The following is a 24,276-nucleotide window of genomic DNA, read 5'->3' as shown; positions in this document are numbered from 1 at the left end:
GTCCCAAATAGACTTTAACATGGGAAGTTAGAGTAGTGGACACTGATTAGAAGGAAATCTTTTTAAAAGTGAGTTAAAATGTTATAAGTAACTAAAATGGTGAAGTAAGATATACAGCCTCAAATCTTTAGAATTAAAAAGTAAAGAAAATTTGATTCAATAAAAACAAAAAGCAACGATGGAAAACAACAAAGGAAAAATAAAAATAAGAATGCATAAAAATTCCAAACACCTCAGTTTTCACATTTATTGTGACTATATTAAGAAAAAGGCATTCATATTTGTACTGTTTTGTTTTTAAGGATGCAATATGTTGTTTATAGAAGAAATACAGAAATTAAAATTAAGATTATGAAAAGATAAACTAGGCAAATATTAATGAAAAGAAATATATACCTACTATCAAAAAATCAAATGAAATTTAAGGCAAAAATCACTAAGCCTAATAAAGATAGAAATTATATATTAATAAAGTATACCAATTAATATAATATGTAATAAGATCTACCAAGAAAATATAGTACTCAATCCCTTTGCATACAACAAAATGGCTGCAAATATATAATCATAATCTTGTAGAAGTATTAGGAGAAATTGACAGTTACAGAGGGAGGGTTTAATAAACACTTCTTCACAAAAGCCAACAGATCAAGGAAAAAAATTCTAGTTTCCCTTACCCATCTCCTCTTGTTAAGAACACTTTTTGGTCACGTTACAAAAGACAGGTTCTCAAATTCAAACCTGCAAACTTCTGCATCTCTGGCAATTGTTCAGGTCAATAACACTGCAGAAGTCTTCCTTACTCTTTTTTATTCCTATTTCATATCCAAACTATCAGGAAATCCTATTTTTACTACCTTCAAATTACATCCAGAACCAATCACTTCTCACTATTGCTATGCCCAGGTCTGCTATTATCTCTTCCCTGTCTAATTTCAACACCTTCCTAATCTGGTCTTAGCGCATCTACCCTTATCTTTTCTTGATACAACAACCAGAGGGATAGTTTTCAAAACCTAAGACATACAATGTTCCTCAGAACACTTCAACGGCTGCCTCTTTTTCAAAATTCTTATATGGGGCATGGAAAAGATTTAAAGACCATCAGTCAAATACATGGAGAGCTCTATACAAGAAACAGACTTTTGGCTGTGGCCAGGTAGCTCAGTTAGTTAGAATGTCATTCCAATACACCAAGGTTGCAGGTTCCTTGTTGTGGCACACAGAATAAACAAATGAATGCATAAATAAGTGGAACAACAAATTGATGTCTCTCTCCAACTCACTTTCTTTCTCTCCCCACTTCCCTCTAAAATCAGTAAATTAAAAATAAATGTAAAGGGAACTAGACATTCTTATTTAAAAACAAAAGTGAGACATTTACAAAACTTGACTATTTATTATAATGACCACAGAAAAATTTCCAGCAGGGATAGAAATCATGTAGACCATATTGTCTGGCCACCATGCAACAAAACTAAAAACTAGATACAATTCAAGAGTTAACTATAGCATGTCAATTGTATATCATAAAACTGGAAAAAAAACTACTGAAATAAAACAAAAAGTTAATTAGTGAACTAGAAAAAGGTCCGAACAAAATATCTAGAATGAGCAAAGAGAAACGAGGGGATGGAAAATGGAGAAAAGAAGTCCCCAAAAAGATAGAGTGGAAAGATCTAGCACATATTTAATGGAAATCCCAGAAGTAAAAAGGAAAATGAGATAGAATCAAAACTTGGAAGAGATAATGACTGAGAATTTTCTAAAATTGACAAAAGACATCAAGCCATGTTTCCAGAAGCACCAGAACTCTAAGATGGATAATTAAAAGGAAAACTATACCTGGATACATCACAGTAAAACTGATGACAATCAAAGACAATGAGAAAATCTTAAAAGTACTAGTAGTTACAGAAAAAAAGAATGTCTACAAAGAGACATAATTAGACTAAAAAAAAAGCAGCTCCTGATGTCTAAGAACTAATCTAATACTTGCAGCTAAATCATACTATACTCCTGTTGAACATAAAAATATCTCACAAAATATTCCCTTTAGACAAGGCCATTGGGTGACACAAACTGCCCTTTCTTTCACTAAATGAGTTGATTTTTTACCTTTATCAAATCCTAGCCTTAGTCTGCCTTCTCTACAGATGAAATTTATTAAGAAGGCAATCTTCAAATGAATGAAAACAAAACATACCAAAATATTAAATCCAACAAAAGCAGTATTCAGAGGGAAATTTGTAGCTACAAATGCCTCCATTTAAAAAATGACAAATCAATAACCTAGTTTTACACTTTAAAGAATTAGAAATGGAGCAAATTAAATGCAAAGCCAGCAGATGAAAGCAAGTAAATTAGAGTACAGATAAGAGAGAATAAAAATAGAGAGCATCAAATCAAAAGTTGGCTTTTTAAAAAGATCAGTAAAACTGACAAAGAAACTGACTAAGGAAAAAAGAGAAAAGATGCAAATAACTAAAATAGGAAACAAACATAGGAACATTACACAGACCTTAGAGAAATTGTCACAAAATACTATGAACTATTGGAGGCCAACAAATTAGATAATTTTGATGAACAGATTCCTACAAACACACATATTGTAAAACCTAACTCAAGAGAAAATAGAAAATCTAAACAGACTTATAACAGGTAAAGAAACTGAATCAATCATCAAAAAACTTCCAAAAAGGAAAAGTTTAGCACTAGATGGTTTCACTGGTAATTTTACCATTTAGAGAATTAACACCAATCTTTCACAAACTCTTCCAAAACAAGAAGATGGACCACTTCCTAACACATTCTATGAAGCCAGCATTAACCAAAACCAGATTTACAACTAGTGTGCAATATGAGGCACACTGGTGTGCAACAAGAATTTTTTTTTTAAATATTTTATTTTTTTAATTTATTTTTAGAGAGGGAAGGGAGGGAGATAGAGAGAGAGAGAGAGAAACATCAATGTGCGGTTCCTGGGGGTTATGGCCTGCAACCCAGGAATGTACCCTGGCTGGGAATCGAACCTGGGACACTTTGGTTCCCAGCCCGCGCTCAATCCACTGAGCTACACCAGCCAGGGTGCAACAAGAATTTTTAAAACATGCAATACCTGACTCTTTAGTCAGGAATATTGACCTCTTTTCCCTTACACTGTCAAATAAAAAAAAAAAACAACAGCAAACACAACAGCCGTCTGGTGTGAATGAATCAAAATTATACCTATTTTTTGTCAGATCAGCAAAAAATACCTTTTTTGATGTGCTGTAGAATTTTAGTAACTAGTTTATGTGTGCCATGAGATGAAGAAAGTTGAAAATTGCTGCACTAAAACAACGATAACCAAAAGTAAACCAAAAACCCTTATGAATATGAATGCAAAAATTCTCAACAAAATACTACCAAATTGAATCCACATTAAAATCATTATATATCATAACCAAGTGAGATTTATTCCACAAATGCAACCATGTTTCAATATAAGAAAAACAATGTAATACATCATATTGATGGAACAAAGAAAAAATACTTAATCTCAATAGATACATAAAGAACACTACAAAATTCCAACATTGTTTCATGATAAAAATACCCAGCAAACTAGGAATAGAAAGGAATTTCCATAACAGGGTAAAGAGCATCCTTGAAAACTCCACAGCTAACATCATACACATCAATGGTGAAAGCTTTCCTTTCTAAGATCAGTAACAACACAAGACTGTATGCTTTCACCATTGCTATTAAAACATTGTACTGGAAAGTCCTGGGCATAGCAATTATGCAAGAAAAATGAAAGTGTTTATTTAACAAACCAAATTAGGGTTGAAGAAATAAAACCATCTCTATCTGCAGGTGACATGATTCCAAATACAGGAAATCCCATAGACTACACACACACACACACGCACACACACGCGCGCGCGCCCTACTAGCGTTAATATCATCAACGAAGTAAATCTGCAGGTGTAACATCAACATACAAAAAAGCAATTGTTTTTCTATGCTAGCAATGATTGAACCAAAAAAAAATTAAGAAAATAATTCCATTTACAAAACCATCCAAAAATAAAATAGGACTAAATGTAACCAATGAGGCAGAAGACTTGCACACTAAAAAACTACAAAATATTGCTGAAAGAAATGAAAGAAGGCTTAAATAAATGGGAAGACATCTATGTTCATGGATTCAAATATGAAACATTTTTAAGATGGCAAAACTTCCCAAAGGGATCTACAGATTCAATGCAATTCCTATCAAAATGCTAATGGCCATTTTTTTTTTTTTTTTCAGAAATAGGTAAGCTGATCCTCAAATTCATATCGAACTGCAAAGGACCCTAAGGATCAAAAACAATACTGAAAAAGAAATAAAGTAGAAAGACTCACTAACTTAAGAATTTACTACAAAGCTATTATAATCAATGTGTTACTAGCATAAGGGTAGAAATATAGATCAATGGAATAGAAGATCTGAGAATCCAGAAATAAACACAAACATCTGTGGCCAACTGATTTTTAACAAAGGTGCTAACACCATCAAATGGGGAAAAATAATCTTTTCAACAAATGATGCTGAAAAAAAATGGACAATCACATACAAGGGAATAAAGTTGGACCACTGCCTCATATCATGTACAGAAATAAAAATTTATCAACAATATAAAATACAACAACTAAACCTATAAAGCTCTTAGAGTGAAGTCTAGAGTAAGGTGGACCTTTATGATGCCAGATTTGGTAATGGCTTATTAGATCTGAGAGCAAAAAACATAACAAAAAATAGATAATTTGGACATTAATAAAAACTTTTGTGCACCAAAGGTCATTATCAGTATATACTTTTTAAGGGTTTAATGTCCAGAATGTATAAACAACTTAACAACAAAAAGATAACCCAATTTTAAAAATGGGCAAAGGACCCGAATAGATATTTCTTGAAAGATATATAAATGGCCAACAAGCTCTAGAAAAGAAGTTCAACATCTTGGTCATTAAGAAAATCCCAAAGAAAACCACAATAAGATACTATTTTACCCCCATTAGAATAGCTTTAATTAAAAAAAGAAAAGAAAAATAACAAGTGTTACTGAGAATATAAAAATGTGGAGAAATAAAGACCCTTAAACATTGCTGGTGACAATGTACAATGGTGTACCCACTGTGGAAAAGTTTGGTGTTTCCTAAAAAAGGTAACATAGAATTACATATGACCCAGTTATTCAACTCCGAGATATATACACCCGGAGAACTGAAGACATATGTATACAAGAAAATCTGTACATGAATGTTTATAACATCATTATTCATGATAGCCACAAAAAAAAAAAAGAAACAAAGTACATGCTACAACTTGGATGAGCCTTGAAAACATTACGCTAAGAGAAAGAAGCCAGACACAAAAGTCCTCTATTGTAGGTTCTTATAGCATGAAATATCAAAATAGGCAAATCCATAGAAATAGTAAGTACAGGGTTACCACCAGGTGATAGTGGAAAGGGGGTAGGGGAACTAGGAAATAATTACTTAATGGATACAAGAGTGTTGAAATAGTTTTGAAACCAAAAAGCTGGCAGTTGTACAATATTGTAAACATATAAATACTACTGAATTGTACAATTAAAATGATGAATGTATGTGAATTTCACAAGTAAAAAAGGGAAGATGGCATCATAAAATGACCGTATGTTCTGACAATTCGATTTAAAGCAAACTTCTACTTTCTTAGACCTTTTCTAAAATTACCCAACTGAAGTCCAAATTCTATAATAGGTTCTTCCTAACACCCTCTTACAGAGACAAAAGTTCCCTGCTGCGTGCAGAATCTCTGTGCAACATGTAAACTTGTCCAGCTACAGGTGTTCTTCCTGGTCTTTTTGGCTGGAAGGCATCAACAAGATTAACAACTAATTTCTTAACAGAAATAACAGAAGGCAGAACACAAAGCGATAATATTCTTGTTAAAAGAAAATGCTGTACATCAGAAACTAATACAATATCGGATGTCAACACTGAAAAGTAAAAAACTGAAAAGTAAAAAAAACATAAAAACCTATCGCAAAGCCATAAAGGAAAGAACTGCCAAACCAGAATTCTAACCAGTAGAAAACTATCATTCAAAAGTAAAGATGAAATAGAGCCCATAGCCAGACAACAAAAACTAAGACAATTTTTTTCAGTACCAATCTACAACAAATGATACACTAAAAGGTGCTCTTAAAAAAAAAAGAAATAATCACAGATGGAGAACTGAAGATACAGGAAGGAATAAAAAGTTATAAAACAATAAGTATGTGGGTACATTTAAAATAATGACATAAAATAGTATATTGTGGAAATTAAAATATATATGGAGTTAAAAATACATGAGCATTATAGCAAATACACTGAACAAAAAGTAAGGGGGAGAATTAATAGAATTAAAGTGTTTTAGGTTCTTTGCATTGTCTGGAAAGATATGAAGTAATATTAAGACTCTTGGAGGTCAAGGATATATGCTGCAAAGCAGTTCCCAAAAGTGCAGTGTGCAGAGCCCCTGGGAGTTCCCAAGATCCTATTAGGGAAATCTTCAAAATCACAACTGTTTTCATAATAATACTAAGACTGTATTTGCCTTTTTCACTCTAATTCTCCTACAAATGTATAATGAAGTTGCCCAGAATATGACTTGTGACATCCCAACAGATTTGCCCTGGCCAGTGTGGCTCAGATCGTTGGAGCATCATCCTGAAACTGAAGGATTGTAGGTTCAATTCCCAGTCAGGGCACATACCTAGATGGTGGGTCTGATCCATGGTCCAGGTGCATATGGGAGGCAACCAATCAATGTTTCACTCTCACATCGATGTCTCTCTCCCTTCCTCTCTCTCTAAAAGCAATTAAAAAAATGTCCCCAGGTGAAGATTAAAAAAAAATTGTTAAATTAAAAAAATGACAACAGCCAACACAACAATAGCTATCTGGTGTGAATCAAAATTTTACCTATATTTTTGGTCAGATCGGCAATAAATACATTTTTTAGTGTGCTACAAAATTTTAGTAACTAGTTTATGTGTGCCATGAGATGGAAAAGGTTGAAAATCAGGTATAGAAAATAACATTGAGAGTATCTTCATATCGTTGGAGCAGGGACAGACTTCTTCAGTAGGGCACAAGAAGCACTGACTTTGAAGGAAAATAATGATAAATCAAACTACATTTAAAATGAAGACCCTCAGTGGGTTAGGTGTTATCTTGCAAACAGAAAGGTCACCAGTTTGATTCCCAGTCTGGGCACATGCCTGGAATGCCATCCAGGTGTTTGGGTTGGGGGTATGTCAGAGGCATGATTGATGTTTCTCTTCGTCTCTTTCTCTTTCCCTTCCCCTCTCTCTAAAAACAAACATTTTTTAAATGAAGATGTTCCTTTCATCAAAAAATGAAGTCAAAATGGGATATGTTTTTCCAATAAATGTAACTAAACAAAGGGCTTGTATCTACTATACACAAAATCTCCTAAAAACAAAACAAAAAGGACAGAAACTCCAATAGAAAAGAGGTGCTCATATCCATAAAATATGTAATTCCTTAAATCAGTAACAGAAAACTCAGTAGTGGTAACAAAAAAATGGCAAGGGGTGGGGAGAAGAGACTTCACAAAAGAGGATATCCAAACAGTCGATAAATTTATGAAAAAGTACTAAATCTCATTTGAAATCAAGGAAATGCATCCTACAGAAGGACTAAAGTTAAAGAAGCTACTAATACCAAATATTAGTGAGAATATGGATCAATAGGAACCCTCATATCCTGTTAATGGGAAAAGTACAACCACTGTGAAAACAATTCTTATGTTATCTTCTAAATGTGAACACGTAATACACTAATGACCTAGCTATTCTACTCCTTGTATATGGGGTCTGTCTGGAAAAATCCCACCTATTGTTAATATAACAAGAAAGGTTTGTGCAACATAGATATAACCTAGCAGCTAAGGAGAGTGGAATGGAATGAGCATGTGTGAACAATGACAACTTCACTGTAGTAGTCAGTGGAGGCGGTTAAACACTGTTGAGTGAGGTTGTATACTATGCGGACATGGCATTCAAAATAACAGAGTGGAGCAACAAATCTGCATCAACTCTTGCATTAAACTTGAACATTCAAGTTTAAACATTCCTCCACAGAAACTATTCGGATGAGTCAGAAGGCCCCAGCTATGGGCAACTGGTGACTGGCAGCTTCACCACAACACGCCCACTCATGCATCACGTCTAGCGCAGGACTTTTTTCCGAAACATTAAACCACCCAGATGACTAAACCCCCCTACAGCCCAGATTTGGTACCCCGTGACTTCTGGCTTTTCCCAAAAATAAAATCAATTTTGAAAGGGAAGAGATTTCAGACCATTGATAAGATTCAGGAAAATTCAACAGGGCAGCTGATGGTGACTGAGAAAACTGTGTGAGGTCCAAAGGTACCTACTTTGAAGGGAACTGAGGTGTCATTGTCCTATCTACAATGTTTCTTATAGCTTGTATCTTCTGCAATAAATGCCTTTATTTTTCATATTACATAGCTGAATACTTTCTGGACAGACTTCATATACTCAAAATAAGTGTTGTGCATGTGCCCCAAGTAACATGTACAAGAATGTTCATGATAGCATTATTCAATCCAAATGTCCAAAAGTAAAAATGATAGTGATAAAATGTACTAATCAGCTATAGCTTCATGTAAAAACATTCATGAATTATCCAAGTATAATGCTAATAAGCAAGGTAAGCAGAGAAAAGTAGCAACAGTATATAATTCTATTTATATAAAAGTGCAAAATCAAGTTAAAAAGAAAAAACAGGCTATATTCTTTGAAGCCAGGCCCATGATCACTCCAGGATATAGGAAAAACAGAGTGGCTGGGAAAGGAAATGGGGTTTCTGGGTTGCCGGCAGTATTCTATTTCTTGATGTTGGTGGTCATGGAGTGTGTACTTTGTCGCGTGTCACTGAAGTCTATACTTACACTCTGTGTACTTCCCTGTATGTATTATATTAAAAAAAAAAGGTATTTTATATGCTGTATGTGAGACCTAGAAATCAACAGTTAAACATACTTTAGAAATTAAAATCATATCTGGGGACATAATTTTCCACATCTTATAGTTCAGGATCCTTTGTCCAATTAAACAAAATAAATAAAATGTCTTAAAAGGACTGAGTTTTCAGAATGCTGCAGTAATACATAATTAAATAACTTAAATTTTCTGTTTTCCTATATGTTCCATTTATCACCTGAAAAACAAAATTAGCTTTATGTAAAACAAAACACATATCTCTGAAAATGTTAATATTAAAGGAATGTTGAAGATGTTTGTTTCTAATATTAAAAATATTAAAAATATTTTTCCTGACATTTACAAATAAAGAGGATTAAGACAGAATATAAATGATTTGTATCAAAAATTTGCTTCTTTCTCTAAAGTAAGTCTTGACTTACATTTTTATATTCCATGACAGTTTAATAAAACTTGACTTTATACCACTAATTATGTCATATACAAAATCAGAATGAAACATTTATAATGTTAAGTTGCTTAATATCAAATATATTCCCTCTCAACTTAATCATTTATGTAGAACAGCACAGTTAAGACATTCTGATTCATTTTTAAGCCAAGTAGTGCCACCAAGTGGTAGGAAATTCTTTTTCCAAAATATCACTGAAGCAATAGAAAAAGTTATACTGGAATACAACATTGGAATGGAAAGAAATCAATCTTTCAATAAATTAGGTAGATAAGAATGTAAAATATCTTGGTACAAAAATTTAAAAACATATCAAAAGAGGTTCAATCTTTTGTGAAAAAAGTATGTATTGCTATGATGGACTTAAAGTTTCAATGTTAAATTTTTCTTAGGAAGCAAGGGACTGTGAATACAATGCTTTAGTGCTTCCTTTCCCTTGCTTGTTGTTTTTGAATTTCGTATTTTCTTAAAAGACTTTAAGTTGCTTTAGAAATTAATGAAAAACACACATAGTAAAAGACTTGTAGGTTTAATAACAATGTCACTGTCTTTAAGTACAGGAGTGAGAATAGAAAAGGATCTGTTTCAGGCCTTTTCTCTGCTTATAGATCATCTTCCCATCTCTCCAAATTGTCTTCTAAGCAGCTCTATTGGTTCCATTCTAATCAGTTCTTCACACCTATAGGCAGAGTTCATTACTTCTCTGTGGAACACAATGTTTTTCTCTCCGAGGACATAGTCCCAAATCTTAAACATAGCTAAAATGGCTTGGATGGGCCCTACCCCAGTCTAGCTTCACACTTTATTCCAAAAAGTACTCAGGAATTCAACCAACTGGCCTTCTCTCAAATTTTCCAACACAATCCTTCTTATCACAGGGCCTTTGTATATGCAGTTTCTGTGGTTTGGAATCCTCTGCTCCCCTCCTCAGCCCTCCATCACATAAACTTAGTTAATTTTAACTCAAAACTTCCTTCAAATCACAGCTCTAAACATCATTTACTCTGAGAAGCCTTACTTGAACTCTATATTTCAAATACTTTTTTCATATGCTTTTTAAAAAAAGATTTTATTTATTTTTAGAGAGGGGAAGGGAGGGAGAAAGAGGGGGAGTGAAACATCAATGTGTGGTTGCCTCTAACGCACCCCCTACTGGGGACATGGCCTGCAACCCAGGCAGGTACCCTGACTGGGAATTAAACCAGCAACTCTTTGGTTTACAGACCTGTGCTCAATCCACTGATCTACACCAGCCAGGGCCTTTATCATATGCTTTGAAGAACTGTCAGTTTCAGAGTTTTAATGCCTTTCAAATATTCAATTGACTGTAACTGCTAATTAATCTCTTTTTCCCAATGAACCAAAATTTCAAGAGACGGGAATCATATCTCTTCTTGTACAAGGTCTTTCCAGGAAAAGTCCAGCCACTGTTAATATAATGAGAACAGTTTGTGTGATACTGATGTAACCTGGCAGACAAGGAGAGTGGACTGGAATGCACATACATGAACAATGATGACCTCACTGTACTCATCAGTGGGAGTGTTAGATGCTGCTGAATAAGCATGTGTACTGTGTGAACATGGCATTCAAAATGGCTGAGCGAGTAGAGCAATGAATCCGCATCAAATTTTACGTTAAGATTGAACACTCCCCCACAGAAACTACTTAGATGATTCATAATGCCAATGAGCACCTGGTGATTGACAGCTTCATCACAACAATGTGCCTACTCACACATCATGTATTGTGCAGAGTTTTTTGGTGAAACATCAAATCACCTGGGTGACTCAGCCCCCCTACAGCCCAGATTTGGCACCCTGTGATTTCTGGCTTTTCCCAAAACTAAAACACTTTTGAAAGGGGAGAGATCCCAGACCATTGATGAGATTCAGGAAAATTCAACAGGGCAGCTGATGGCAACTGATAGAACTGTGTGAGACCTCAAGATGCCTTTTCTGAAAGGGACCAAGATGTCATTGTCCTACGTACAATATTTCTTATATCTTGTGTCTTCTTCAATAAATGTACCTAGATATAATATTACAAGGCTGGATATCTTCTGGACAGACCTCATATACACTGTTTTGAACAACTAGTATGTGTGCAAATATCTAAATGAAGACACAAAGTGCAGACTAACTATAAAGGATAATAAAGCTTGTAATCAGTCAATTATGGGAATTAAACAAAGCACACTTTTCAAAAAAGATTCTATTTATTTTTTTAGAGAGAGGGGAAGGGCGAAAGAGAGGGACAGAAACATCAATGTGCAGTTGCTTCTTGCGCGCCCCCTACTGGGGACCTGGCCTGCAACCCAGGCATGTGCACTGACTGGGAATCCAATTGGGGACCCTCTGGTTTGCAGGTTGGCCCTCAATCCAATGAGCCATACCAGTCAGGGCAGCACACTTTCTTTTTATCAATGTTTTTATCCAGACACACTGCAGGTTTCTGGGTAGACTTTCACTAGCCTTACATGTGTGCACAAAAGATGAAAGGTTGTTTAATATTGCCACTAATAGAAAAATAAGAATATAAGTCTCTTGAATAATTATTGTTCTATCGTTAGCTTCCACGTGCCTAAACAGCAACCATCTCCATATTGAACTGTATAATTTTGATACATAGTATAAATATGATATTATTATAATTAAAATTGGTCAAAATGAATTTTTAAAACAAATTCATATCATGATTGACAAAAAGGTAAGACTCTAACTCCCTCTCAGATTTATGACATTTTTTCCTAAATACTTTAGTATAACTTTTAGATAACACAAATGCATTCATTATCAGCTTCCCAAAGTAAACCAAAAATTACATATCTGACAATGCATTACATCTTGCTATTATGTTCTAAAAGTATGATTAAACATTCATTTTAAAAATTACAAGTAATTTATTCAACTCATTAGTTCATTCAGTTACAAAACATTTTGAAATCACTGTTTATAGAATGAATGTGCTACCCCTACCAAAATATCATGTTACAGCCCTAATTCCCAGTACCTCAAAAGATAGCTGTATTTGGAGACAAGGTCTTTAAAGAGGTAACTAAGTTAAAATGAAGCTAATAGGGTGGGCCCTAATCCAATTAGACCAGTGACCTTATAAGGAGAGATCAGGACATACAAAGACACCAATGGTGCATGCCCACAGAAAACAAGACTATGTAAAGACACAGCAAAAAAAAGTGATCCTGCGTAAGCCAATGAGAAAGGCTTCAGGAGAAACAAAAACTGCCCTAACTTTTAGCCTTCAGAATTGTAAGAAAACAAAAACGAATTTCTGTTGTTTAAGCCATACAGCCCATGGTATTTTCTTATGGCAGCGCTTGCAGACTAATATGTGCATCCTGACAGAACCAATGAGATGTTTTATATTACATTGCATATGAAGGTTCTAGTCTACTGCAACATATGCTAAATACTGCAACTTAAGAAATCTGTTTGGGTATATGAACAGGTATGCCTAAGAAAAAATTTTAATCTTGTCCACACATATTACTGCGACCCTGTGAAGCAATGAAATAGAACTCTACCTGGATAGATGCCCGTGTCAATTTCATCATTGGTCAGAAGAGAATAACTTAGCTACTATATACCTGATATATAAAACATATGTATCTCCTTTCAGCCCATAACATATATAACTTATATTTGGGGCCCTTGCAAATGACTGTAATTAAAATAGTTTGCGGAGTGTACCTTTCTATGGCTGAAACAATTGTGGTCTAGTGGTCAGAAACCTAGCTGTGCTTCAGAAAAACTTAAGTCTTTTCAAAAATAGACTGAAGAACTTCTTCCCTGAAATGTCTGATTCAATTTTGCTAAGGTCCAAGGCTTTCTTAATTATGCTGATACAACTCTTAATACATAGTCAGGATGATCTACAACAGGTTTTTCAAACATGTCTGCACATGAGGATCTTTATGTTTTTTTAAAGATTTTATTATTTATTTTTAGAGAGGGAAGGGAGGGAGAAAAAGAGAGAGAGAAACATCAATGTGCGGTTGCTGGGGGTCATGGCCTGCAACCCAGGCATGTACCCTGACTGGGAATCGAACCTGCGACACACGTAGGGATCTTAAAAAAAAGAAAAAAAAAAAGGATGCTCAGTCTCCCTCTGAAGAATTTGGAAATGTGGTTCTGGCACTATTATTTAAAAATATATCTTAAAATATTATATATTATAGATAAAAGGAATATATATTGTTTTCAAATCTCTTAGGGAGCTGAATGTGCGGCCATGATTGAAAACCATGGTCTAGAATCCAGGCATCACGATTACTTTATGTTGGGATTAATATGAGGTATGTGCAACCAAATACAGGCATATATGAGTATGAATGATTATCTATTAAAAATATATTATCACATTCTGTTCAACATATTTTCCTTAGTAGTAAGGGCAGAGGAAAGTACAGTATACACTGCAGTATGGCTGTACTTTTATAGGCATCTGTGAGCCTTCAATTATCCAAATGCAAAAGGGAATAAGACCCTCAACAAAATACTACCAAACAGAATTCAACAATATACTCAAAACATTATACAACATAGACAAGAATGATTTATTCCTGGAACGCAAAGATAGTCCTATATATGTAATATATAGGACAATCATGTAATATATCACATTAACAGAAGGAAGGACAAAAGAGCATAACCATCTCAATTGATACAAAAAAATATGACAAAATTCAACAGCATTTTAGGATTTAAAAAAACCCACTCAGCAAATAGGAACACATTAAGAACAGAACTTCTGACCAAGATGGAGGCATAGGTAAATACACTTTGCCTCCTTGCACAACCAAAAGAAGGACAACACCATATTTACAAACAAAAATAACAAAAACTGCCAGAAAATCAAAGTATATGGAAGTCCGACAACCAACGAGTTAAAGAAGAAACTTTCATTCAGACTGATAGAAGGGGCAGAGAGATAGGCAGGGCACCCGGGACAGAGAGGATGCATAGCAAAGCAGCCGTGGGTGGACCACACGCCGTACCACATTTGCATATAGATAAACTGGGAGGAACAACTGAAGAGCAAGACAGACCACTCAACCCAGGGTTCCAGTGTGGAGAAATAAAGTCTCAAAACCTCTAGCATAAAAACATGTGGGGGTTGCGGTGGTAAGAGAAATTCCCAGCCTCACAGGAGAGTTCGTTGGAAAGACCCACTGAATCCTAGAATGTACACATAACCACCCACCCATCCGGGAATCACCACCAGAAGGGCCTAGTTTGCTTGTGGGTAGCAGGGGAAGTGACTGAAAGCCAGCTGAGAGGCTAGAAAGTGGCACTGTTCCCTCTTGGACCCCTTCTCCACACACAGCACCACAACACGGTGACATGGGTTGCTCCACCCTGGCAAATACCTAAGGCTCTGCCCCTTACAACGTAATAGCTGCACTGAGACAAAAAAAAATATGGTCCTAATGAAAAGAACAGATCAAAACTCCAAAAATAGAACTAAGCAATGAAGAGATAGCCAGCCTATCAGATGCACAGATCAAATACTGGTAATCAGGATGCTCACAGAAATGGCTGAGTATGGTCATAACATAGAGGAAAAAGTGAAGGCTACGCAAAGTGAAATGAAGAGAAATGTACAGGGAACCAACAATGAAGGTAAGGAAACCAGGAACCAAAGCAATGATTTGGAGCAGAAGGAAGAAATAAACATTCAACCAGAACAGAATTAAGAAACAAGATTTCAAAAATATGAGAAGAAGCCTAGGAACCTGAGGGCCAACTTTAAATGTTCCAACATCCAAATCATACAGGTGCCAGAAGGAGAAGAGGAAGAGCAAAAAACTGAAAACTTATTTGAACAAATAATGAAGGAGAACTTCCCTAATATGGCAAAGGAAATAGACTTCCAGGAAGTCCAAGAAGCTTAGAGAGTCCCAAAGAAGCTGGACCCAAGGAGGAACACACCAAGGCACATCATAATTACATTACCCAAGATGAAAGAGAAGGAGAGAACCTTAAAAGCAGCAAGAGAAAAGGAGACAGTTTCCTATGAAAGAGTTCCCATAAGACTGTCAGCTGATTTCTCCGAAGACACCTTGCGGGCAAGACGGGGCTGGAAAGAAGTATTCCAAGTCATGAAAGGCAAGGACCTACATCCAAAATTACTCTATCCACCAAAGCTATCATTTAGAATGAAAGGGCAGATAAAGTGCTTTCCAGATAGTGTCAAGTTAAAGGAGTTCATCATCACCAAGCCCTTATTTTACAAAATGTTAAAGGGACTTATCTAAGAAAGAAGAGAAAGAAAAAACATGTATAGTAAAAGGACAGCAAACTCACAATTATTAACAATCACACCTAAAGCAAAACCAAAAGAAACTAAGCAAACAACTAGAACAGGAACAGAACCACAGAAATGGAGATCACATGGAGGGTTAGCAACAGGGGAGTGGGAGGAGGAGAGAGGGGGGAAAAGGTACAGAGAATAAGTAGCATAGATTGTAGGTTGAGAATAGATAGGGGGAGGGTAAGAATAGTATGGGAAATGTAGAAGCTAAAGAACTTATAAGTATGACACATGGACATGACTAAAGAGGGGGATATGGATGGGAGAGGATGTACAGGGTGGAGGGGAGTGAAGGGGGGAAAATGGGACAACTGTAATAGCATAATTAATAAAATATATTAAAAAAACACACACAAAAAAACCCACATACTCACAAACCCCAAACTCATAAACAAAGAAATCAGATTTATAGTTACCAAAAGCAGGGGGTTGGGGAAAGGGATATTAAAGGAAGGTGGTCAAGAAGTACAAACTTCCAATTGTAAAATAAATAAGTACTAAAGATGTAATGTACAACATGATGATTATAATTAACATTGCTAGATAATATATATCAAAGTTGTTACTAGAGTAAATCCTCAATTAATTCTCAAGTTCATATGGAATCACAAGGGACCCCAAATAGCTAAAACAATCCTGAAAAACAACAAAGTTACAGGTCTTACAATTTCTTATTTCAAATTTATTACAAGGCTACGGTAATCAAAATAGTATGACAGATGTACAGATTAATGGAATACAACAGAGAGCCCCAAAATAGACCCTCACATATGTGCTCAAATGATTTTTAGCAAGGATGCCAATGATCATCAGATAGGAAACGAACAGTCTTTCAACAAATGATGCTGGGAAAACTGAATAAACACACTCAAAACAATGAAGCCAAATTCTTAGCTTATATTATGCTATGGTCTGAATGTTAGTGCTCCTCCAAAATTCGTATGCTGAAATCCTAAAGCTCACTGTGATGGCATTAGGAGGTGGGCTTCTGGGGCGATTAGATCAGGGGGAAAGAGTGCTCATCACTGAGCTTAAATGCCCTTATACAAGAAGCTCTAGAGAGCTCCCTGCCCCATCTGACATGTAAGAACACAACAAGAAATCTACAACCTACAGAAGGGCCCTAGGCACATTTGACCATGCTGGCACCTTGATGTGGAGACTTCTAGCCTGCAGAATTGTGACAAATCAATTTCTGTGTTGTTTATAAGCCACCCAGTGTGTGGTATTTTGTTATACCAGCCCAAATAGACTATATGTTATACCATATACAAAATTAACTCAAAATGGATCAAAGACCTACACATTAGAGCTAAAACTGTAAAATTCTTATCCAGCTCTCGCCTTTTCTTTTCATCCCTCTCACCAAAGGTAGAGGCTGTGGCCCTGGCCATGTTGTCATGTTCCAGTGTCCCCACTGTGTTCCCTACCCTTTATCTTCTCTTGCATGGGTCCCATTATAATACATTTTGAATAAAAACTTGACTCTGGCTTGTTTTGTCTACTCCTTCCAGTCTCTTAGAAAATGCCTAACTAGTTGTAAGTGAATTATTATGAAACGGAAAAAAGAACAGAATGCCTGAAAGAGAATTCTACTCTATGCAATTCTTATTTATGCTGAAATGACTATAAAACAAGTTGTTTTTCAAGAGGAAAAATAATACATGAAAAGTTTTATGACACTGGATTTGGCAACGGTTTCTTGGATTTGACACTGAAAGTACAGGAAACAAAAGTAAAAAGAGATAAATGGAACTACATCAAACTTCAAAACTTCTTTGAATCAAAGGACATAATAAGGGAAAAGGCAACTAATGGAATGCAGAATATATTAGTTAATCATATATGTAATAAAAGGTTAATACCCTGAATATATAAAAGAATTCTGTGACACATAAGAAATATATACCTGGTCTCTGTCCCTGGTTCCTAACAAAGTGCTCCTAAAATGTACCTTGTAATTTCCTGAATGAAAGGAAAATCTTACATAGATCCTAAATCCCTTGGAACTTCCTTCACGATAAAAGTATCTTTTATTCTAATGAGGTTACTCTTAATGAGCTCCTGGGTCAGGGCTGGTCACCAAAAAGACTAAGCCATAGTGAGAAGCTTCAAACTTTTTAGCTCACCCTCACAGTAATCCTCTGGGGGAAGAAAGGACTAAATCTTAAGGTAGTAATAGATCATGCCTATGTAATGAAGACTCCATAAAACTTCCCAATTTTTCATATATTTTGCTTCACACCCTTAAGAAAGTTGTAATACTCCAGAAATTCCAATATTTCCATGACCAAACATCCCTCCAGCCCATGTATGTACCAGAAGCAAATCCTTGTCAACATCATCACTGTAGGTATAACAGGTAGTGAACTACGAAGATACTATTAGGGTAGAGGTCTTCAAAGAGAGCCAATGACAGAAATCAGAAATATTTCTTTAAGTTGTAGTTTTAATACACTTGTTCACCTGTGACAGGTTTGACTGTGTGTGAAAAGAGCCACTTGAAGAACAACTGTTTTACAGTCATTTCGGCATAAATAAGGATTGGATAGAGTAGAATTCTCTATGTACCAAATGTACATAGTACAAATGTACATTCATCAAGAATGTACCAATATATTTTTAATGAGATAAAAAAACAGAGAGCTAGAGGCAGAAACAATATTTCAAAAAATAATGGCCATAAACATCCAAAATTTAATAAAAAGACATAAATCTAAACATCCAAGAAACTCAACAAATCCAAGTAGGATAAATGCAGAGTTATAGACTAAGTCACAGTTAATATAAAACTGTTAAAATCCAAAGACAAAGAATAAATAATAAAAGCAGCAATACAGAAACAACCTGTCATATACAACAGAGACCCTTAATAATATTAAAATTAATTCCTCACGAAAAACCATGGAGGCCAGGAGGTATTTATATGATATTTATAAATTGCTAAGAGAAAAAATCTGACAACCAAGAATTCTGTACCCAGAAAAATTATCCTTCAAAAATGAAAGTGACAGTCCCAAAAAAACAAAGGCTGAGAAAGTTAACCACTAGTAGAACTGCCCATAAGAAATATTAAAGAAAGTCCTTCAGGCTGCAATAAAAAGATACTATACTGTAATTCAATGTTATAAAAGGAAATAAAGAACAATGATAAAGGGAAGTACACAGGTAAATATGAACACCAGTTTTATTGTATAAAGATGTAAATTGCAACAGTAACAATAAAACAGGAGGGATAAAGCTCTGTCACAGCAGATTTTACACTATTGAAACACTATTTTACATTATTCAAACTAGCTTAGTATAAGCTTAAAATATTAATTGTAATCATTACGGTAAACACAAGGAAATAACTGGAAAATCAATACAAAAGAAAATTAAAATGATGAACAGAAAGACCACTTAAACACAAAAGAAAGCAGCTATGGATAGAACAACCATATTATCAATAAGGAAATAAGAGAATTTGAATACTGCACCAATTGGACCTAAAAGACATAGACAGAATAAACTATTGAAGAATGACAGAATATGCATTATTCCAAGAGCATATAAAACATTTTCTAGTATAAACTACATGTTAAGCCACGAAACAGGTTGTAACAATTTCAAGTAGATTAAAATGTTAGAAATACCATTTGTGATCACAATGGAATAAAATTAGAAATCAGCAGCAAAGAAAACTGAAAAATACACAAATATGTGGAAATTTAACAACACACTTTTAAACAGCCAATGGGTCAAATAAAGGAAAAAGGGGAACCCCGGTGGTATAGCTCAGTGGATTAAGGGTGGGCCTCTGAACCAAAGGGTCCTGGTTTGATTCCCAGTCAGGGCACATGCCTGGGTTGCAGGCCAGGTCCCCAGTAGGGGGCGTGCAAGAGGCAACCACACATTGGTGTTTTTCTCTCTTTCTCTCTCCCTTCCCCATTCTCTAAAAATAAACAAATAAAATCTTTCAAAAAAAGAAAAGAAAAAAGGGGAAATTAGAAAATACTTGAGACATATGAAAATGAAAACACAACACACCCAAATTTGATGAGGTGCAGTAAAAGCAGTGCTTGAAGGCTATGTTATAAATACTTTTTAAAAATAAGAAAAATCTTAAATCAACAACCTAAATTTATACCTCTGGAAATTAGAAAAGAACACTAAACCCAAATCCGGGAGAAGAAAAGAAATAAGGAATACAGCAAAGATAAACAAAACAGCAAACAAAAAATAGAAAAAAATTTTAAAAAGGGTTGGCTTTATGAAAAGGTCAACAAAATTAACAAGCTTTTCACTAGATTAAGATAAAAAACAGAAGACTCCAATAACTACATGAGAAATAAAAGAGGGCATTACAAACAATGCCACACAAATAAAGATTATAAGAAAGCTCTGAGCAACTGTACACCAAAAAAAAAAAGAATAACCAAGAAGAAATCTATAAATTTCTAGAAACATACAATCAACAAAGATTGAATCATGAAGCAACAAAATACATGAAGAATTAAAACTAGTAAGGAGACGGAAGCAGTAATTAAAACCCTCCCAACAAAGAAAACTCCAGGGCTGGCAGCTTCACTGGAGAGTTGTAAAGAAGAAATAACACTAATTTTCTTGAAATTCTAAAAAAATTAAAGAGAAGGAAACATTCCAAGTTCATTCAATGAGGCTAGCAATACTCTGATACCAAAATCAGACAAAGACATAAGCAAACTGCAGACCAATATCCCTGGTGAATTCTGACGCAAAAATCCTCAACAAAATACTAGCAAATTGACTTCAACAACACATTAAAAGGATTCTTACACTGTGATCAAGTGGGACTTATCCCTGGAATGCAAGGATAGTTTAACCTATGTAAAAATCAACCAATGTAATACACTACACTAACAGAATGGACAAAAACAAACAAAAAAACAAAACCATGATCATCAACTGATATAAGGAAACATATCTGAAAAAATTCAACAGCACAAAATTTGACAAAACTTCAACAGCATGGGAAACTATTTCATGATTTTAACAAACTCAATAAACTAGGAATAAAAGGAAACTGCCTTAATGTAATAAAGTCCATTTATAAAAAGCACACAGCTAAAGTCATACCCAATTGTGAAAGACTAAAGTTTTTGCTCTAGACCAGGAACAAGACAACGCTGTCTGCTCTTGCTACTTCTATGAAATATAGCAGTGGAAGTCCCAATAAGGAAAGGAAAAGAAAAGGAAAAGGAAAGGAAAAGGAAAAGGAAAAGGAAAGGGAAGGGAAAAGGAAAGGGAAGGGAAAGGGAAAAGAAAGGGAAAGGAAAGGATTCAAATTGGAAAACAAAAATTATCTCTATTCACAGAGAACATGAACTTATATAGAAAACTCCCTGGCTGGCGTAGCTCAGTGGATTGAGCGCGGGCTGGGAACCATAGTGTCCCAGGTTCGATTCCCAGCCAGGGTACATTCCTGGGTTGCAGGCCATAACCCCCAGCAACCGCACATTGATGTTTCTCTCTCTCTCTCTATCTCCCTCCCTTCCCTCTCTAAAAAATAAAAAAATAAAAATATTAAAAAAAAAAAAGAAAACTCAAAAGATAACAAAAAACTCTTACAGGAAAATAATCTCATAACAGCATCAAAAATAACATACTTAGGAACAAACTTAACTGAGATGAAAAGACTTGTGCATTGGAAACTATACTATACTGCTGAAACAAATAAATAAACAGAAAATAGTCAGATGACTGATTGCCAGGGACTGGGAGGAGGAAGATTAATGGGTACAGGGTCTCTGCCTTGGGAGTGATGAAATATTATAGAAATAGTTACAGGTGATTGTTGCACAATACTGCAAATCTAAAAGGACACTGAATTTTATACCTTAAAATTGATCATTTATTTTAGGTGAATTTTACCACAAAGAAAAAATCAATTACATTTCTATATACCAACAATGAACATATGAAATCTGAAATTAAAATCACAATGCTACTTACAATCAATCCAAAGAAAATAAAATACATATAAACTTAATGAAACATGTAAAACATCTGTGTGCTAAAATTACAAATGCTAAATAAAGAAATCAAAGACCTAGCCCTGGCTGGTATGGCTCAGTGGATTGAGCACTGGCCTGCAAACCCAAAGGTCGCTAGTTCAATTTCCAGTCAGGGCAAATGCCTGGGTTGTGGGCCAGGCCCCCAGTTGGGGGTGTGCAATATTTCTCTCCCTCCCTTTTCTAATGGTAAATAAATAAAATCTAAAAAAAAAATCAAAGACCCAAGTAAATGGAGAGATACACAGTTTAGAAAATTCATTCTTCCCAAATCAATCTATAGGTTTATTGTAAATTCTAGGAAAGATTTTGGTCACAATCAAGTTTATTTTAAACTTTTTCTAGGTATAAAGAATATCAAGTTATTTTTTAATTACCAACAAGGGTCAGGTGGAGACCAATAAAGTGTCTGGATTTGCTCCAAAATAACCTGAGGGTGAAGAAGAAATGAGAATCTAAATGAGATAAGACTATATATTTGATTATAGCTTTTTTTCTGTGTGACTTCTCTTCACAGCTATAATGAGAGGATGTTTTCTTATCTGAAAACTCAGGGTTGAGTTAATACTTGTAACTGCCTAGCATATAGTATTAACTATTATAAATGTTAAAATAAATCTGGGCTCATCGTCATTTTGGTTTTTAATCAAGCAAAAAAAAAAATCTAACAGCTTTTCAAGTGTAGAAAGAGTAAACATTTTGTATTAAAAAATCTAAGATTATAATAGTTTTACTTTATAATCAGTCAAAATAATATAAGAGCCTGTCAATTGCAGAGAGTGCAGCAGATGTTAATATTTAATATCTTACTATCTTGTCATGCTTTTAAGTCATTCAACCAATAGGTGGCTCACTTTGCAGTCACTGTAGATGTAGAGAGTATGACTTGCTAGAGACTATGTCACCTCAAGGCAGGCAAGATATGAGCTGAACTTTCTGGGATGGTTAAATTTCAAGTGTACAGATGAACTGAAAATGAGATTGGTGAGAAAGATATGAGTAAACATTAAAATGTCAGAATTTTTAAAAAAATAATAACAATCAATTGGGCTGCAGCAAATATTTAAAAAATAGCAGGAGATGAAACTGTTACGATTTATTGGAACATAAAGTTTGAAGCTCTTGATTATATGATCTAAGAATTAAAATTTATCCACTAAGGAGTTAACTTTTTTGAGCAAGTGAATAATAAAATAATATAACTGTGTAACTTCCTAAAAAGTTGAATTAAATGTCCTTAGATAAGTAAGATAAAGTGAACAAAGACATATTGTTCCCAAACTAATGCAATGTAATAACCAAAATAGTTATGAGAAAGCAAAAGATTAATATGTTGACAAAATAAAAGCAAAAAGCCCTAGTAATTGACCGAATCTTTATGACAGAAAATGAGCAATGTAAATATTCAGAGGGATTTTGACCTTAATAACAAGAGAATACAGTAACAAGAACAGTTTTGAGAGGAAAGGCAACTAATCAATCCACTGATATCAGAACACATAAATAAAAATGTCCAAATTGATTATGTTTTTAGATGTAACCTAAATTCCCTTTCTCTTACATCTTACCCTTTCTACATACTACTACTTCTGCTTAATGACAGTTCTCCCCCAACTTTTTACCTAGATAAATTACCAACAGTTCCCTCAAGTTTTAGTTAAAATGACACTTTTGAGGGGCCTTGCCATATTTCCATTCAGTCATTCAATAAATCTTTATTAAATGCCTCCTACAAGTAAAGTGCTATCCTAAGTGCTCATATATTAATAAATAAAACAAACACAGTCCTGGTCATCCAGAAGCACAGACTATCACAACACTAATCACATTTTATTGTAATTACATATTTAGTCATCTTTTCTCCTCAGACTAGTAACTAGTATCATGTACGAGTGAAAACCAATTTAACTAATCAATTCATAAAACACTAAGGGAAAAAATAAAACATTAAACAAGTATTTACTGAGCATCAGTCATGTGACAGGTAGGCCCACAGTGCTTAGCATGGCTAGAAAAACCTAAAAGGTTTCAAATACTTGCTTTAATGGTCATCTCAAAAGAACAGTAGATGAGAGGTCAGAGAATTTAGGTTCTCATAATACCTGACCTCAAGCCATACTTTTATTATTTATGAAACTCATAGTCTTAACTGTAATATCATAATACATAAATTAATGATAAGCATGGACACTTTCACAGTATAATTCACTTCTTGGCGAGTTTACAATCAGGGTTGTTTCAAAAGTTTGAAAACTCAGAAAAAGGGAACAGTTCAAGCAATAAATTCCTAAGCTTTAGTAAAGTGTAAACTTTGGCACACTTAAGAAAATGTCAGTAACGTAGACAATATGGACATTTAGATAAGTGAAACTTAGAAAATGATTTCTGGAAACTAAAATTTAGT

The 24,276-nt window shown here is 34.6% G+C and overlaps 1 protein-coding gene across 4 annotated transcripts in view; it reads right to left on the bottom strand.

The window, feature by feature from the left end:
* Positions 1-24,276, bottom strand: part of ZNF644 (zinc finger protein 644) — a 96,624-nt gene that overhangs the window by 36,244 nt on the left and 36,104 nt on the right. Inside the window, exon 4 of one of the 4 annotated variants that reach the window (XM_045846997.1) lies at positions 6,776-6,871. The exons of the other annotated variants lie outside the window; for them this stretch is intronic. Coding sequence (XP_045702953.1) covers positions 6,776-6,797 — 22 coding nt within the window. The 5' untranslated portion in view covers positions 6,798-6,871. The remainder of the gene's footprint in view (positions 1-6,775; positions 6,872-24,276) is intronic. 4 annotated transcript variants of the gene reach the window in all.

The sequence above is a fragment of the Phyllostomus hastatus genome, unplaced genomic scaffold (genome assembly GCF_019186645.2).
Source record: "Phyllostomus hastatus isolate PE091 unplaced genomic scaffold, TTU_PhHast_1.1 phas_contig_524, whole genome shotgun sequence".
NCBI classification, from domain to species: Eukaryota; Metazoa; Chordata; class Mammalia; order Chiroptera; family Phyllostomidae; genus Phyllostomus; species Phyllostomus hastatus.
Note: the sequence above shows the minus strand (reverse complement) of the source record. Positions and strands in the feature narration are given on the sequence as shown.